Genomic DNA, 18,591 nt, shown 5'->3' on the forward strand with positions numbered 1-18,591 from the left:
GGCTGAATATCACTCATTAAGGTGAATGTTCTTCCTCATTTGCTTTATCCCATGCGTATGCTCCCTATAATGTTTCCCAGGTCAACGCTGCAGAAGCTTATGGGATGGTTTGGTTCCTTAATCTGGCATCGTGGACGGCCCCTCATCAAACTTACTAAATTGCAGTTGCCTCAAGAAGGGGGAGGAGTTGATTTCCCAGACATCAGGAGGTATCAATTGAGTTCCCTGCTTTCCTTTGTCTGTGATTGGGCAGCTCAATATGGCTGGATATTGAGGCCTCCCAGGCAAAGGTCCTCTTATTAACATGTTGTTCATGGATAAGATGGGGACCATTATGGACCACTGCCGGAACCCCATTGTCATTAGTATAGTCAAGGCATGGAGGGCATTGTGTCAGAGTGAGGGTTGCTTATCCAAGCCTTCGCCACTTACGCTTATAGTTGGCATGCCAGGGTTCTGACCAGGGATGATGGACTCGGGGTTCAAACTATGGGCAGTGAGAGGAGTTTCTAGTCTGAGTGACATGTTTGAGGAGGAGGTTATGATGTCTTTTGAGCAACTGAGCTGCAAATGCGGGTTGCCCAGCAGAGATCTTTTCCGTTTTGTTTCAGGTTAGGGATTTCATCCAGAAGAAGACTACGCTTCTCACTAAGCCTATAAGCCTGATACAGGGAGGTTGTCGCTATGTTCCACAAGCACCCTTTCTGTTAGTGCTCTCTGTCGCCTGCTGGGTGGCAGGGCCTGGCAGGATATTAACCATTTATGAGAGGCCTGGGAGCAAGAGCTAGGAGTGGAGATCTCTTCTGAAACATGGGAGAACATTTTGGAGAATGCTTGAACAGGACATGCGCTACGCAGTTAAAAGTTCTGCACAGGGCTCATCTGGCACCTGACCGTCTGGCGAAATTTTAAAAAGGGGCATCTTCAGTGTGTCCCAAATGTAAAATAAGTGTAGGTACTCTTACCCATTGCTTCTGGACATGCCACAGGCTCCGTGTTTATTGGAGTGCTGTGGCGGGAGAGATATGGATGGTATTGAGGACTGAAGTCAAAGTAGACCTGATATCTCTCCTCTTAAGTCTACCGAATTTACCATCTTTAGACGGGCATGGAAAGAAACTATTTAATATTCTTGCATACTGTGCATGGAAGAATTTTCTGATGAATTGGGTGTCTGAGAACCCACCGGGCTTGCTGGGATGGCAGAAATTAATTGTGGAGCACATTCCCTTAGACTTTTTTACAAACATAGTGTACCACACAACAGACCATTTTTAAGACATGGCAGCCCTACTTGAATTATTTGGATATAGATTTGTCAGTTATCTTAACTAGGGTGTTTGCTTAACCAGGATGGTTAGGTTTGTCAAGCCCTGGGCCCTGGAGGGGGTCTCCTGAGTTACTACGAGTATATATACAATGCTCCCGTTGCTTTGTTTAGGAGCTTTGCGCTGAGCATAGCTGTTTTGTATTTTGTTGTTTTTTTTGCTTTTCGTTTTTTTTGATTATTAGTTATTTACTTGTTTTATTGCACAGTGTTAGGGTTTGTTTTGTATTATAGGGTAGGTTAGTAGTTAGTAGACAGCAGTTGTATTGTAAATTGTGTTTTATTTTTTTATTATGCTGCTATTGTATTTTTTGATAATTTTGGAAAGTTAAAAAGAATTTGCTAATAAAGTTATTTACAAAAAATAATTTTTGATATTGCTTGATCACTCTGGATGTCTACTCTTACAAATTACTGCTAATATTGAGATTTTATTTTCACCGTCACTTTCTCACTTCTCAGTGTTGAACTGCATTCGTCATCCCATCCCGCTGATGTGTTTTTGCTCTGTTGATTTCTTTTTTTTAACTTGGATGGTTTTGTCATCCTCCTAATGTTATCATCAAAAAACTTCACTATCCTTTCTGTTGTGCCTTTGCTTAATTTCAGTATCTAGAGGGAAATTGTTAATTTCAGGCAATTCATACACGAAGGGAGATAATGTTCATGGCACAAGCAGAAACTGAAGACACTTTAAAGAATCTGGAGCATTCAGCTATTTGCATCCTACTCCTCTGAAAACACCCTTTATCCCTGAGAACTGTATGAAAGAAAGGTGATATTTTAAGTGAATGTAAGATCTTCCAAATAATGTTGATTTCTACCAACAAATAGGTTAGCGTGTAGTGGGCCAGTGTTCCTACACATCTAGAAATAAGCTAAAGTTATTTTAATTCTGGGAAATGTTTTATTGTTTGTTTATGTCTGCAGAATGTGCTACATTTTAATGGTGTAGTACAGAGCAGAACCATGTATCTATAAATCAAAATTACTGAGAAGCTGAAAGCACAACAATGATTTACCATGTTTTGAGGAAATCAAAACCAAAGAAGCGGGGTCCTCAGTTTACAAACTTCCAACTTAACACATACAATCCCATACAGGAGTGTGTAAATATCTGACATATGAATGTTTCCTGTACTTACGGATGTCTATTTACTTTTATCCTGCATTGTGTTTCAAGTTGTGCACAAATTGACTTGTGAACACACTCCTGAACAGAGCCTGTCTGCAAACCAGTGGCTGCCTGTATTGCTACAGTTTGGCATGGTGTTTTGAAATGTTTCTATCTGCCTTTGTTAGGTAAACTCAAACAAAAGGAGGTAATTTTCATGGCACAGGAAGAAATTGAAGATATTTTAAGGAATCGTCTTCAAGACTGTCCAGAGGAAATGATATGTGAACTTGCAGAACATTTGATTAGGTAAGATAATTTATGTAGCACCTTTCATGACCTTAGAATATCTCACAGCATGCAAACAAGTACTTTTTGAAGTGATATTGTAAAATAGGGGCAAATGGTAGATCACTTGTTCACAGCAGAATCAAACATACCACAGTAAGGTAAGTGACTAATCATTTTTTAAAAAAAAATGTTGTATGAAGAATAAATATTGATCAAGACCCAAAAGAGCTCCTTTGTTCTTCACATAGTGCACATAACATTTATAATTCATGTTCAAAGCATTTGCAATAAAGATGCAAGTGTAAGTTGTTGCACTCAGCAAGCTGAGGAGTAATGAATTTTGCAGTAAAATTGCTAATTGGAGCAGGTCACTTCCATTTTAACTAAATGCAAGATTTGTTTCCAGTTTATTTGGTGAACAATTTTTTTCATAATTTGTTGAATCTCACAATTGCAGTTGTTGACTGATCACCTATAATTGTAAATTGATTTGACAGTATCTGTCTCTATAAATGCATGAGGACAGATGATTTTTCTACTTTTGAGATATGCGAAGTTGACCAGTCCACCCAGTTCACCATTGTGTTCTCCTTCCTTGATTGAATCCAGTTTACGAAATGTATAATCGCTGTTGAATATCAGCTAGACACTTAATGAACTGTTCTTCAAGCAAAAAGACACTGCAGCCTCAATCGTGCATAGCAATGCAGTGTAGAAATTTGTCTAAAAATTTACATGAGTCTTTACCTGTGGTTTTCCGATCATTTACCTGGGAGTGATGCATCATTCTTAATACAGTCATTTCTTCTATAATGCGATAGTCATCTTCCTGTGTGACCCCGCGCTAAACAAGCCTCATGCAATACAAACTACACTTAGTGTTGGTGATCTGATCACTTTCTCGCCAACACGTTTTACAAGTTCATGTTTTTAAAAAGCGTTCTCTGTTCACCAATTGTGTTACCACCAATTCGTGTGTACAAAAGATATATTATAACAGCTGACTGTACTAGGCTTCAAATAAATATAACAGAATTTTATTTCACTTTCCCCTTTAACCTCCATCTTCACTGCTGATGTTGGTTAGGAATTATATTTTTCGGATATAGAAGATCGGGCTTTCTCTGTGTGCCTCGGAGTCCGTCTCTTTCCCCAGCAAGAGGCTATAGCCTCTTTGCCATAGCAAAACACAGGAGAGTTCAGCACCTAGCCATATTAGGTGACATAACACCAGTCAGAAAAAAGGATAATCTGAAAGGAGGAGAGAGTGAGGCAGAGAGGTTTATGAAGGAAATTCCAGAGCAACAGCCTAGGCAGCTGAAAGCATAGTTGCCAATAGTGAAATGATTTGAAATCCAGGGTTCTCAAAGCCAGAATTAGATGATCATGAGGAGCTGAAGGAGGTGGCAGAGCTATAATGGAGCAAGCAATAGTGCAATCTAAAGGCAAGGGTAAGAATTGGAAAAAATAGACCTGGAACCAGTGTAAATTACCAAACATACTATTAAACAAAGGGTTTTGTTGTGTGAGCTGTTTGTAGCTGCTGGTGTGGCAGCTATGGTTCTCCACTCCCCAGGGTAACATACTTTGGGCCCTACTAAAGTTATGGGTCCTTGATTTGTGCCTGTGTATGATGCTTCTAACTGACTCCAGCGGTTGTAAAATCCTGAAAAAGCAGTTTTGAAATTTTAACAGAACTGGAAAGGGGAGAACATTTCTTTGTACTTTAAGAGTACCTTCTCTTCACATCTCTTCTCCCCGCCGCCGCCCCACCCCGGCAAAAACAAATATGTGCACAGACACCCTACCATTCTCTGTCCCTGTGTTACACTTGGGCAAGGGTGGTGAGTGTAGAGAGAGATATAATTCTTCTAATAGAATGTGATTTGTAGCTGGTAAGAGAACGTTATATACTGTGTACCCAGATATTGAGACTTTGATCACACATAAAGGAATCGAAAATATATTTGTTGTAAAATAACCCACAGACTTTCTCACGATCTTTGAATTTGTGAGACAGCCTCCAAATATGAGGATCATTTGCTAAAATTTGACATGATGTTATATCAGTAGTTTTACCCACTAGCTATGTTGTACATTTTGTTTAATGCTGTTTGAGAAAATCTTTTTGTCATACCTTCCTGATTAAAGTGAGAATGAAACGTACCAGCTTGTAATTATATGTATTCTTCATAAATAGATGCATCTTTGTAACATGACATTTGCAATATGTTTTCTTTTAATAGACCTTTAAATAAAAGCTATCAGGAAGTGTTGCATTCAGTACTCTTGTCCACTGTCACCTCTGCATCAGGAGCCAGTAGAAAAAAGACTGTAAAAGAACTGCAGGAGGAAGTATCAAACTTTCATAACAATATAAGATTGTTTGAGAAAGGAGCCAAACTCTTTCCAGGTAAATACCATGCCATGTTAGTGTTAAAATGTGTTTCCAGTTGAGTTCCCTTGCAACACTGGGTTTGGTGTTGATAACATTTCCACTGATGATTTCTGTAATAAGGTAATAGAGTGAATCATTTCAAGTGACTGTCCTGGTATTGTGCTGCATCACATCATTGCTGTAAAAACTGGATTGTTGTCCTGTAACTGATCACCATGGTAGTGATGTGAGAATTATGGTGGAATCTTCCCTCAGTGAGGGATTGCCCATTTAAGACATAGATGGGAAATTTCTTCTGAGGGTAGCGTATCTGTGGAATTATTTACTGCAGAAAGCTGTAGAGGTTTTATCATTAGTAACTTTGAATTTGAAATAGACAGGTTCTTGTTGTTAAGGGAATCCAGGATTGTGGAGAAAAGGCAGGAAACTGTGGTTCAGGGATATAAAATCAGCACAATCTCATTCAGTGATAGACCAAATTAAAGGATCTGAGTTGTCTACTTCTCTTCCAAGGTCTAATATTTTCAACACTGTTTTCTGTCACAATTCTGTCATAGGGAGAACTAGCCATTTGGACACACAACTGGCTCAAAGGTAGAAAACAGAGGGTGGCAGTGGAGGATTGCTTTTCAGGCTGGAAGCCTGAGACTAGTGGAGTGCCACAAGGATCATTGCTGGGTCCATTACTTTTCATCATCTATATAAATTATTTGGATGTGAGCATAAGAGGTATAGTTAGTAAGTTTGCAGATGACAGTAAAATTGGAGGTGTAGTGGACAGCGAAGAAAGTTACCTCAGATTACAACAGGATCTTGACCAGATGGGCCAATGGGCTGACAAGTGGCATATGGAATTTAATTTGGATAAATGCGAGTTGCTGCATTTTGGGAAAGCAAATCTTAGCAGGACGTATGCACTTAATGATAAGGTCCTAGGGAGTGTTGCTGAACAAAGACACCTTGGAGTGCAGGTTCATAGCTCCTTGAAAGTAGAATCACAGATAGGATAGTGAAGAAGGCATTTGGTATGCTTTCCTTTATTGGTCAGAGTATTGAGTACAGGAGTTGGGAGGTCATGTTGCGGCCGTACAGAACATTGGTTAGGCCACTTTTGGAATGTTGTATGCATTTCTAGTCTTTATCCTATCAGAAAAATGTTGTGAAACTTGAAAGGGTTCAAAAAAGTTTACAAGGATATTGCCAGGGTTGGAGGATTTGAGCTATAGGGAGAGGTGGAATAGGCTGGAGCTGTTTTCCCTGGAGTGTTGGAGGCTGAGCGGTGACCTTTATAGAGATGTATAAAATCATGAGGGACATCGATAGGATAAATAGACAAAGTCTGTTCCCTGGCGTGGGGGAGTCCAGAACTAGTAGACATAGGTTTAGAGTCAGAGGAGAAAGATATAAAAGGAGCAACTTTTCCACGCAGAGGTCAGTGCATGTATGGAATGAGCTGCCAGAGGAAGTGGTGAAGGCTAGCACGGTTGCAGCATTTAAAAGGCACCTGGATGGGTATATGAAGAGGAAAGGTTTGGAGGGATATGGACCGGGTGCTAGCAGCTGAGACCAGATTGGGTTGGGATATCTGGTTAGCATGGACAAGTTCTAACCATAGGGTCTGTTTCCATGCTGTACATCTCTATGACTCTAATTCACCTATGCACATGCTGCAGCACGTAAGCATCAAAATGATTTCGTGGTGCAACATTAAATTTGCACAATGTAATGGCACAGTTGGTAAAAATTGAAAGTACTTGGGCCATAGTCTTACCAGATCGTAGTACTGCTCTGTCATGAGAGAGCAAGATAACTGGTGATGGTTTAACCTGAAGGTCACCACATCTCAGGCAAGGGGTGAAGTTGCATAGGACAGTTCTTCATGGTAGCCTCAACAGGTGGGGGAATTGTACCAATGCTGTTGGCTGCACTCTACATAACAAGCCAGCTGGCTAACCGACCTGGTCAAAGTACTTTGACTCTATATATCAAGGGTGTCATAAATGAATGAATCTGACTATAATGCCAATACAGATCTAAGGCAGATGTGGAAACAAAGGAAGTAAAATTGCTCTTGAATTTGGTCCTGCTTGCTATCCACCACTTTGTCATCAAATGACTTGAACTATTGGAGATGGTTGCAGGTTCTGCAGTTAATCTTGTTAATATAGACTTTCAAAAAGCATTTGACTTAGTGCATATAATAGACTTGGATTCATAGACAATATGGTGCCAAAATGGCCTTTTGGCTTGTCAGGTCCATGCTGATCTTTGTGTAGAACAACCCAATCAGTTCCACCTTACAGTTTAACAGCTAAATCCCTATAACGTTTTGTTTTTAGGATCAGGTGAACAGGTAAATTGGGAAGCAGACATCATCCAGGCATTCTTGATCCCAGTATGTAACTTCAACCTGTTTACTGTGTTTCCACAGATCCTGAACCTTCTAAGTATTTTCATAATTTTATGTCTTTACTTCATTATCCCAGCTCAGTATGCAGTGGAAATTGTCATATTTATGTGAATGGTTGCATTTATTGATTAGCTTATGTGTACACTTGATATTTCCATATTTGTAAACCTGATATCAACCTTTTTACAGCAAGCTTTTGTTTTGAATTAGTGCAGTGACCAGTATGCTGTGCATTCAGGAAGTACAGATGTTAGCCTACTGTTACGTGTTGAGAATTTGTCAATGAATCAACATATGCTTGACAACCACATTTGCCCAATGGTGTTCCCTTTGTTAATTTTCCGCCTAAGCAAATAATGTTCTTGAATGTTTTAGATGATACACACGTTCAACTAGGAAAGCATTTATTGAAGACAATATGTACCGATACTTCAAATCTTCTTTTCAACTTTTTGGCTGGAGACTTGATGATGGCAGTGGAAACCTACACTACAATAACCCCTGAGGTATGGAGAGCTGAGTTACTGTGTAAAATATTATTATTCTTGCTTCTTCCACTTAGCTAGGTTAAAGTTTACATTTTCTCAAATGTTGTTTGTCATTATCATTTGTGGAGGTTGGTCCACAATTACAGTAATTTTAAATTTACAGTAGCTTTCAAGAAATCTTCAATCAGCAATTTCAAAAGGCTCTGTATTTTCTAAACTTGGTGAAATGTGTGAAATTGTTTTGAACGTTTTGGTTAAGCTAAAGCACAAAGATTAAATTGTTGAGCGACACAAGCTTTGCAAATTAAGTGCTGGTACTAATATAGGGACACTATTCTCCCGAATTATTGATTTTTTTTAAAGTCAGCTGTTTGCTTCAAGTTTTGCCTTATTGTGGCAAAACCGAGTATCACTGTCTTACAGTTGGAAGTTGTGCTTTCAGAACAGAAGCCAGGACAATTTTTTTCGATAAGGACTTTGCACCTTTGGAACTTAAGGCCCTAGAAGGCTGTGGATGCAAAGTCAATAAATATTTTTAAGGCAGAGTGAGCTAGATTTGTGTTAGGGAATCAGAGGTGATTGGGTGTAAATGGACTATGGAATTCATAGCACAAACATATCAGTCATGATCTTATTGACTGAGGGAGCAAACTCGAGGGCCCAATGGTCGTCTACTCTTATTTCCCAGAGGTTATTTAAAAATAGAGCTTTGATGAATGAAGCACCCCTTGATGTATCAGGTTGTAGTTGTATTTCATGTAAATGCAAATTTCTGATAAAATTGTGCGAATTCTGAATTTTCTTTTAATGTTCAGCTCAGATTGAAAATCTTGGCAAAACTGCCTGAAGAAACTAGAGGTCCCCTTTCAAAGCTTCATAATTCCCTGAATGGCAAAGTAAGTTTTTTGACTCTTCAGTACTGTTTTCAGTAAAAAAAAAATTCTCCTTGGCTTATGTCGAGCTGAGTTGCACAATCATTTCTCCATGGAGTGTACCATGTACCATGTACAAGCTGGCTAACAATTTAACCAGTAGAGTTAGAAGTACTTTGTGAAAAGGGTATAAGATTTCAACAACAAATGGATAGTATGGTGAAGAAGGTATTTGGTATGCTTTCCTTTATTGGTTAGAGCATAGAGTATAGCAGTTGAGAGATCATGTTATGGCTGTACAGGACATTGGTTAGGCCACTTTTGGAGTATTGTGTGCAGTTCTGGTCTCCCTCCTATCGGAAGGATGTTGTGAAACTTGAAAGTGTTCAGAAAAGATTTACAAGGATGTTACCAGGGTTGGAGGATTTGAGCTTATAGGGAGAGGTTGAATAGGCTGGGGCTATTGTCCGTGGAGGGTCGGAGGCTGAGGGGTGACCTTATAGAGGTTTATAAAATCATGAGGGGCATGGATAGGGTAAATAAGCAAGGTGTTTTTTTCCCTAGGGTGGAGGAGTGCAGAACTAGAGGGCATAGGTTAAGGGTGAGAGGGGAAAAATTTAATAGGGACCTAAGAGGCAACTTTTTTACAGAGAGAGCGATACATGTATGGAATGAGCTGCTTGAGGAAGTGATAAAGGCTGGTACAATTACAACATTTAAAGGGCATCTGGATGGATATATGAATAGGAAAGATTTAAAGGGATATGGGCCAAGTGCTGGCAAAAGGGAATAGATTAGTTTAGGAAATGTGGGCGGCATGGATGAGTTGGATTGAAGGGTCTGTTTCCGTGCTATACACAACCACACACACACACACCCTTCCCAAGGATAGAGGATATTGAGGTCCTCTCACTTGCCCTGTTCCCTGGTAGTATTTGTAAGCAGGAAGCATAGGGACTGCACATGGTGGTGCTAGTTTCTACTAGTTGGCAGAGGTTTGAAGTGGTGAAGGCAATAATACTGAGGAAAGCAACTCAAAGTTTAGAAATAAATGAAAAGGTAGTAATGTGAGAACAAAGAACAATACAGCATAGAACTGACTCTTCGGCCCTCCAAGCCTGTGCCAAAACATTTTGCCCTTCCATACGAAAACTGTCTTCATTCACAGGATTTGTATCCCTCTATTACCTTCCTATTCATATATTTGTCCAGGTGTTTCTTGAACACTGCTATTGTGCCCGCTTCCACCACCAGCTCTGGCAACGTGTTCCAGGTGCTCACCACCCTTTGTGTGGAAAACTTACTTTACGCATCAATTTTGAATTCCTCCCCCCCCCCACCCCCCACCCCGCACTTTAAACCTGTGTCCCCTAGTAGTTGACCCCTCCACCCTGGGAAACAGCCTCATACTTTCCACTCTATCCGTGCCATTCACAATCTTATAAACTTCTGTCAGTTCGCCCCTTAACCTCCTGCATTCCAGTGAAAACCAAGCCAACCTTAAGAAAGCCAACCTTTCTTAATAGCTAAAGTCCCCCATATCAGGAAACATCCTGTAAACCTTTCTTGGTACCCCCTCCAAAGCATCCACATCCTTCTGATGGTGTGGTAACCAGAACTGTATGCAATATTCCAAGTGTGGCTTAATTAAACTTCTATAAAGCTGCAGCACAACTTGCTTATCCTTTTACTCAATGTCCCTTCTAATGAAGGCAAGCATGTCATAGGTGTCTTTTACTACATTATCCATGTCTGCTGCCACCTGTTTTTTTTCTTTTTTGTGGACCTGCACACCCAAATCCCTCTGCATATCGGTACTCCTAAGGATTCTGTTATTCACTGTATAATTTCCACCTATATTTGACCTTCCAAAATGTGAGGTGTGCTTATGGTGAGCAGAGTGAAGATTATAGGCAGAGGGAAGGTGTGTGAATGGTAAAGTAGAAAGTAATGAAATATCTGAGATGGGAGTAGCAACCTTATTCAGATTATGAAAGCTCTCCTGGAATTGTCTGATATGTCATTACCTAATGCTGACAGCTGCTGAGCACTTCCCTCGACACCTTTCTACTACCTGGTGGGAAGAGAACATTCCTATTTGTACTGAACTCTTCAACATCTTCAAAACAGTACTCTAGAGTTAGGACACTTGTATCATTTTCTTTCCTGCTGTGGTGAGAAATTTCAGTATAAATCACCTGCAGCCTAATTGTTACCTTGGTTTAAAAAACATTGCCTTTGAATCATGTTAAGGACATCTAATGACAGAGCTTCTAATCAATAGCACTGTAGTGGTGATTACCTGTCTCACTAATTGAAATTGGACTTCTGACCAATTTCAGTTCTTAACTCTGGCCAGCTGCATAACAGCTATTCCTGATCTGAAACTAAGGTTAATTTCTACTTAGTAAGTTATTTAGTACAATTTATTAACTATGTTTGGATTTAACTTGGCTGTCATCAGAGTTTTTATTAAATAGTTTTTGGAGGGGAATGGCCATTATATCAAGGAAGACTTATCAAAGAGGACTGTATCTTGGGGTTGATGCTGACTTAGAGTAACTCCAGCTCTCAGTATGCAGGTGTCTTTTGTTGGGGGCCAAAAAAATGTTTTTGGACTGACCCAGGTCAGACTACAGAGTTAATCAGGCATAGCAAAACTGCCCTGGGCCCTTTGGTAACCGATTAAGCAAACAGCAAATGCAGTTGCTTTTAAAATTGTGCAAATGGAAACTTGAGAAAGCCATTTGATCCAGATTAACAATCTTAACCTGATCTTGTACATGGTGAAGTATAAAAAGCGACAAGCAATGGGCACTTATCAAAGGGAATACTAAATTGGGCAGCACATTTAAAACAGGATGAACCTTTCTGCAGGAAATTTTATCATTAAGTGAATAATGGCATTGGGTTGACTGACTGACTGCTTTTGTTTCATTTCTGTCAAGAGTATAGAAGAATTCCTTAACATATTGGATGGTGTGGCAGAAGTCTGTGGAATTATGCTCAAAAAGGGAGATAAAAAGAAAGAAAGGTAAAACTCAATAAGAATTAGAAAAATGTAGATTAGGAATTGTAATCTTAACTATTGGAGTTAATAGTATTGTAGTTTTGAACAGTTTCACGTGTATAATTGATGATTCTGATGAATGGTTGTCCTGGAACATTAACTCTGTTCCTCTTTCCACAGATGATGCTTGACTAGATGAGGATTTTTAGCATTTCCTGTTGTTTTTCTGAGTTTTGTTCTAGGCACTGGAATATTATGGAAAACATAGCTACTTTAAAACATATGTCTTCAACAGATTAGTTTACTTTAGACAATAATTGATTGGTTTGCAATTTCTTAACATTTCTGTTGTTAATTCTTACTTTGCTCCTAAATTACTACAGATGCTGGAAGTCTGAATTGAAACAGTGCTAGAAATGCTCAATAGACCGGCTGCAGATATTAGAGTTAACATTTCAGGGTGTTGACACTTCGTTGTTTTTGATTTGTTGATTTTTAGCATTCATAATATTTTCAAAAGATTGTATTCCTGCGGGTTTTGCACAGAATTACAAACTCAGTACAGATCAACAATATTTCATTCTGTTCTTGGATTGTGTGTTGGCAGGGGCAACACTTATTGCCTCTCATTAATTACCCTTGAAGTGTTGGTGAGCCATTTTCTTCAACCTCTCCTAGCTCCTTGAAAGTGGAGTCGCAGGTAGATAGGATAGCGAAGAAGGCGTTTGGTATGCTTACTTTTATTGGTCAGAGTATTGAGTACAGGAGTTGGGAGATCATGTTGCGGCTGTACAGGACATTGGTTAGGCCACTTTTGGAATATTGCATGCAATTCTGGTCTCCTTCCTATCAGAAAGATGTTGTCAAACTTGAAACGGTTCAGAAAAGATTTACAAAGATGTTGCCAGGGTTGGAGGATTTGAGCTATAGAGAGAGGTGGAATAGGCGAGAGCTGTTTACCCTGGAGCGTTGGAGGCTGAGGGGTGACCTTGTAGAGGTTTACAAAATCATGAGGGGCATGGATAGGATAAATAGACAAAGTCTTTTCCCTGGGGTGGGGGAGTCCAGAACTAGAGGACATAGGTTTAGGGTGAGAGAGAAAAGACATAAAAGAGACCTAAGGGGCAACTTTTCATCCAGAGGGTGGTACATGTATGGAATGAGCTGCCAGAGGAAGTGGTGGTGGCTGGTACAACTGCAACATTTTAAAAGGCATCTGAATGGGTATATGAATTGAAGGGGTTTGGAAGGATATGGGCCGGGTGCTGGCAGGTGGGACTAGATTGGGTTAGGATATCTGGTCGGCATGGACAGGTTGGACCAAAGGGTCTGTTTCTGTGCTGTCCGTCTCTGTGACTCTGCAGTCTTTGGGCTATAGTTACTCCCACAATGCTGTTAGAGAGGGAGTTTATGGGTTTTGATCCAGTACCAATGAAGGAATAGCAATATATTTCCAATTCTTCATGTTATGTGACTTGTCGAGGATCGTACAGTTGATGGAATCTATTGCCTTTGCTCTTATAAGTGATAGAGTTCATGTATTTGGAAGCTGCTTTTGAAGGATCCTTGATAAGTAAGTTGTTCAGTGTGTCTTATAGAAGGTACACATTGCTGTCACATTGTGTCAGTGGTGAAGGGAGTGAATGGATAAGATGCCAGGCAAATGACTGTCTTGGATGATGTGAGGCTCCTGAGTGTTGATGAAGTTCCCATAAAATCTGTGTCATTGAATGACTATGTGGAACATTGTCTAACTTTTATCCAAATGCTCTCTTGCTGTAGACAAGTCATTTTCCAGCACAGACAGGCATTACTCGAACAGGTTAAGGCTACTGAGGAGCCAGCACTAGTTTTGCATCTGACATCAGTTCTGCTGTTCCAGCTGTCGATGCACAACATGCTTCATGCACCCGGCAGATGTGTGCCACAGATTATCACGTTCCTCATGACCAAGATTCCGGAGGTAACTTGTCACCTTAAACATAACTGCTCTGTGTTAAAAGAAGCCAGTTATTGTTTAACATATAAAAAAATTAGATCATGTGTACCAGTTTTTAAATACAGATTCAAATCAAGTTTAATTTATGGATACAGTGCTAATGTACCATACGATTCTGAAAAGTATTAACAATTGGAGTTTTTTTTTAATCCCTCAATTTGTAATATGTTTTTAATGTTGAAACTTTATTGCTGGAACAGCACAGCAGGTCAGGCAGCATCAAGGGAACAGGAGATTCGACGTTTCGGATCTCCAGCATCTGCAGACCTCACTTTCTCCTCGTAATATGTTTTTAAGTCTGGGAATGCAGACTGTTGAGCGAGTGTGGAGCCTGTGATCGTGAAGCAATGTGTAGGACACAGTTGTCCTCTGTTTGCTACAATGGAATTTCTTAAGCTGACTGGCTCAAAATGTCAGGGTTGATGAATATTTTCAGTATTGCTTGATAATCTTGAAGGATTAGTGACAATGTGTGTAGAAATAAATAGATGGTGTAATTTGTACAGAACTAATGCAGTGAGCGTGCTTAATGGATTTTCTCATTCCATTCCACACTTCCTTAAAATTGAGGAATCAATGTTGAAGCAGCATGAATGACCAAGTCTTAAACACAGGACATTAAAGTCACTCCACCCAACCTTCACTGAACGTATTGAACTAGCTTCTTGCTCTTCCCGGTAGGAGATTGCTGTATCGTTTAAATGGCCATTGTAAATTCATGTCAGATAGAGTTAACATAATTGATCTTTGATCTTGTAAATCCATTATGTCTCTTTTGAAACTGTTTTGTAGGTCATAGCAGTGTATAATATCGAGGTAGGAACTTGAATTCTGGCCCGACTGCTTGCATTGTTGATGCTGTCTTCACAGTAATCTTGAGTCAAATCCCATTGTAAACAGGGGCATGAAACAAGTATTTTAATTAAACCAGTGCCAAGGATGTGAATATGTGGCTTTTTCTGATTGCTATATTTCCCACATATGACTATTTAGAATACCGTTTAAAGCTTTATGCGTCTTTTTTATTTTAATTTGATTTATTACTGTCATATGTTCCCAGCTAAGTTTTGTTTTGAATGCAGTGCTGGCAGATTATACAGTACAAAATGCATTAGGGTTATAGAACAGAGCAAAGAATACAATCTCACATTGAGTGAGATCAGCCTTAAAATTAACATTTGAGAGGTCCATTGAAAAGTCTGATAACAGTGGAGAAGAAGCGGTGCTTGAATCTGTTGGTACGTGTTTTAATCTTTTGTATCTTCTGCCTGACGAAAGAGGTAGGAAGAGATTATAACCAGGGTGGGACAGCTCTTCAGTTGTGTTTGTTGCCTTCCCGAGGCAGCGAGAAGTATAGATGGAATCAATTGAAAAGTTACTGATTTTCCATATTGTTGTGTTGCACAATTTTTAGATGCAAAAAATGTTTCATTAAAACCCATAGAAGTATTAATCAAAGTTTAGATGTCTCAATGCATCAATTAGAAAAGTAACTGTGATGGAAAAGTTATTAAAAAAAAATAACCTGGGTTATTCTTTTGCACAGGATCAATACAAGCTCCTGTTGAAGTACCAAGGTCTAGTAGTGAAACAACTTATAGGTCAGCAGAAACAAGGAGGCCAAGGAGGTGATGACCCGGATGAATGCAAAAATGTTGAGAAAGAGAGTGAATATGATGTAGAGACTGTTCGAAAGGAGCTGCAAGAATTAACGCCATTTGTCAAAGATCTTGTTCTGAAATCCAGGAAAACTTCCCTGACTGAAGAGTGAAGTAATTTGAAATTGGATTTTGAGGAGTGATTCATACTTAAGCAACTTTTGCATTAAACATTCATGGATTTAAAAATTCCACCAGTATCAGCAACATGGCTAAACTGCTGAGCTGGATTAGATTTTATTAATTACATTTGTAACTCAAAAGATATCAATTAATTTTATTAAAATGATTGTATATGCCAGTCTCTTTCTTTTCAAATTAAAACAAATGACATTTAACTGCACAGAAAGCTTTGTTTTTCCTTTATTAATGGGCACTTTTGAAGTAAGGGGACATACAAACTTTCAATGTGAATTGCTTGAATGCTGAAGTACTGACCAGTTTGGATTGCCATCCATATGTAGTTTGTCCCCAAGGATACACTACTTTTTCAACTTGAAGGAGAAAGAATTAGCAACAGGAGACTCTTAAGGTCTGAAGTCCCCACCTGTTTCAAGAAGACTGCCATCATCCTGTTGCCAAAGAAAATCATGCAGTCTGCCTCAATGACTACCACCCAGTGGCTCTGGCTCTGACCTCCATTACTATGAAGTGTTTCAAGAGGTTATTCATGGCTCACATCAACTCCAGCCGACCAAATTGATTTGATCCTTTGCAAATCACCTACAAGCGCAACAGGTTCATGGCAGACACCATCTCCCTGCCCATACGCTCATCCCTGGAACAGCTGGATAACAAGAATAATTACATCAGGCTCCTACTTACTGATTAGACCTTCATCTTCAACATCATAATTTCAAATAAACTCCTGCCTAAATTCTGAGACCGAGGTCTCAGCTCTCCCTTCTGTAACTGGTTCCTCAACTTTCTGATCCATCTACAGAGGAACCTCTATTAGCCAAATCTCAATTATCCAAATTTCGGATTATCCGAAGAAGATCTCGAGGTCTCGATAAAACATTACATCAAAGAGGTGTTTCCGACGCTGCTCGCGTCTTTTGTTTACAATGATTAAAAATGAACTCGGCTTCCTGAAATGCAGCTGAGATGGGAGCCCAGGCATATTCTCTCTCTGTGTCTCTCTCTCTGCGTCTCTGTCTCTCTCTCTCTCTCTGTCTCTGTCTCTCCACACTTTCCCTGAAATTCTATGAGGTGTACCCTGGGGCTACCGGGATGGGGATGGATGGGGTTAGGGGGTGGCAGGCAGGGGCTCACGCACAGTGTGCTGCTGCCTCGTCTTCTGAAGGGGGAGCAGACTTAGCAAGTGCTTGTTGTGTCAATCCCATTGAACTGATTTGGGGGGGGGAGCGGGAGGCTCCAGCGATGCTGCAGGTCCCATACACAAGTGTGTGCTCTGAAACAAACCCTGACACAGAGAGGGGGAGCAAGGCAAACAGAGCGAGGAAAAAGGAAACTTCAGAAAACTCTGAGCCCCAGATGAGAGGCATTGAATCAATTAACTGAATAATCAATTATCCAAATGAAATAGTGCCCGCCCATCTCGTTCAGATAATTGAGGTTCCTCTGTGCCTTAGTAAGAATAGGCAACAACACCTCCTCCACCATCATCCTCAACACCAGAGCCCCGGAAAGCTGCATACTCAGCCCTGTACCACTTATATACTCGTGACCATGTGGCCATTTACAAGTTTGATGACAACACCACTGTTGTAGGTGGAATCTCAAACAATGACAAGACGGAATATAGGAAAGAGATTGACTGCTTAATGGCATGGTATAAAGACAATGATGTCTCCGTCAAAATCAGCAAAATGAAGAAGCCAGTCATTGACTTCAGGAAGTGGGAAAGATGGCATCTCCTTGTCTGCATCAATGGTGCTGAAGTGGAAATGATCGAGAGGGTCAACTTCCTGGGAGTGATGATCACCAACAATTCATTCTGGTTCACAAATGGCACACTTTTCTCATTCCTGAAGAAGGGCTCATGCCCAAAACGTCGATTCTCCCACTCCTTGGATGCTGCCTGACCTGCTGCACTTTTCCAGCAACACATTTTCAGCTCTGATCTCCAGCATCTGCAGTCCTCACTTTCTCCACAAATGTTGATGCGCAGCATTGTCTCCTTCCTCAGGAGGATAAGGGAATTTGGCATGTCCACATTTACCCATTTTCATAGGATTTCTTTTTTAATAGTCATCTATCTGGAAGTGTCAGCGTGTGGTATGACAATGCTCTTCCCAAGATTGCAAGAACTATAGAAAGTTGTGAACACAGCCCAGCCCATCATGCAAACCAGCCTTCCATCCATTGACTCCATCTGTATTTCCCATTGTGTCAGGAAGGTAACCAACATAATCATCAAAGATCCTTCCCACGCTGGTTATATACTCTTCCACTTTCTTCCCCACTGTTATCAGACTTTTGGACAGATCTCTCAAATGTTAATGCTGACCCCTCTCACTTGCTCACTCTCACCTCTTCTGTGGTCGTAACACTATTCAGCACTCTGTTCTCCTACCCTGATGCACTTTGTATGGTACGATCTTTGGATGGTATAGCATGCAAAACAGCACTTCTCACTGTACCTCGGTGCATGTGACAACAATAAATCAAATAGGCTTTGCATAGTACTCAAATCTGTTGTATCATGGATGTAAAAGTGAGCAGACTCGGTGGGAGTCAATAATACAAAGTTTATTCATGATGCATGCACATAAGCCACATAACACAAGATTTGCTATTTGCACTATTCGCTCATGTTCAAGGTGCAATTTTTATGCATTACATTTTTTTTTCACCGCACAATTGTACAATCATCTCTGCAAACTGCTAGCATGTACTGTTGGTTCAAATAGACAAAAACAAATAGTGATGAAGGTTTTGAACTAATGTGGTTAAGTAAAAATTGATAAGTTTAAGTGTTATGACAATTATACAACAGGTTTTAAATCACTTTTTAAAACACCATTTTCATTTCCTGAGCATTACACTACCGATCTAATG

General features: G+C 40.0%; 1 protein-coding gene across 2 annotated transcripts in view; it reads left to right on the plus strand.

The window, feature by feature from the left end:
• ufl1 (UFM1-specific ligase 1) overlaps positions 1-15,863 on the plus strand; it is a 61,043-nt gene extending 45,180 nt beyond the window's left edge. The window contains exons 13-19 of one of the 2 annotated variants that reach the window (XM_043685304.1): positions 2,630-2,750; positions 4,979-5,145; positions 7,916-8,046; positions 8,844-8,924; positions 11,849-11,934; positions 13,693-13,873; positions 15,456-15,863. In XM_043685304.1, the coding sequence (XP_043541239.1) occupies positions 2,630-2,750; positions 4,979-5,145; positions 7,916-8,046; positions 8,844-8,924; positions 11,849-11,934; positions 13,693-13,873; positions 15,456-15,680 (992 nt within the window). In that variant the 3' untranslated portion in view covers positions 15,681-15,863. The remainder of the gene's footprint in view (positions 1-2,629; positions 2,751-4,978; positions 5,146-7,915; positions 8,047-8,843; positions 8,925-11,848; positions 11,935-13,692; positions 13,874-15,455) is intronic. The other variant, XM_043685309.1, reaches the window with a different exon arrangement.
• Positions 15,864-18,591: the final 2,728 nt, after the last annotated feature.

The sequence above is a fragment of the Chiloscyllium plagiosum genome, chromosome 3 (assembly GCF_004010195.1).
Source record: "Chiloscyllium plagiosum isolate BGI_BamShark_2017 chromosome 3, ASM401019v2, whole genome shotgun sequence".
Classification (NCBI taxonomy): Eukaryota; Metazoa; Chordata; class Chondrichthyes; order Orectolobiformes; family Hemiscylliidae; genus Chiloscyllium; species Chiloscyllium plagiosum.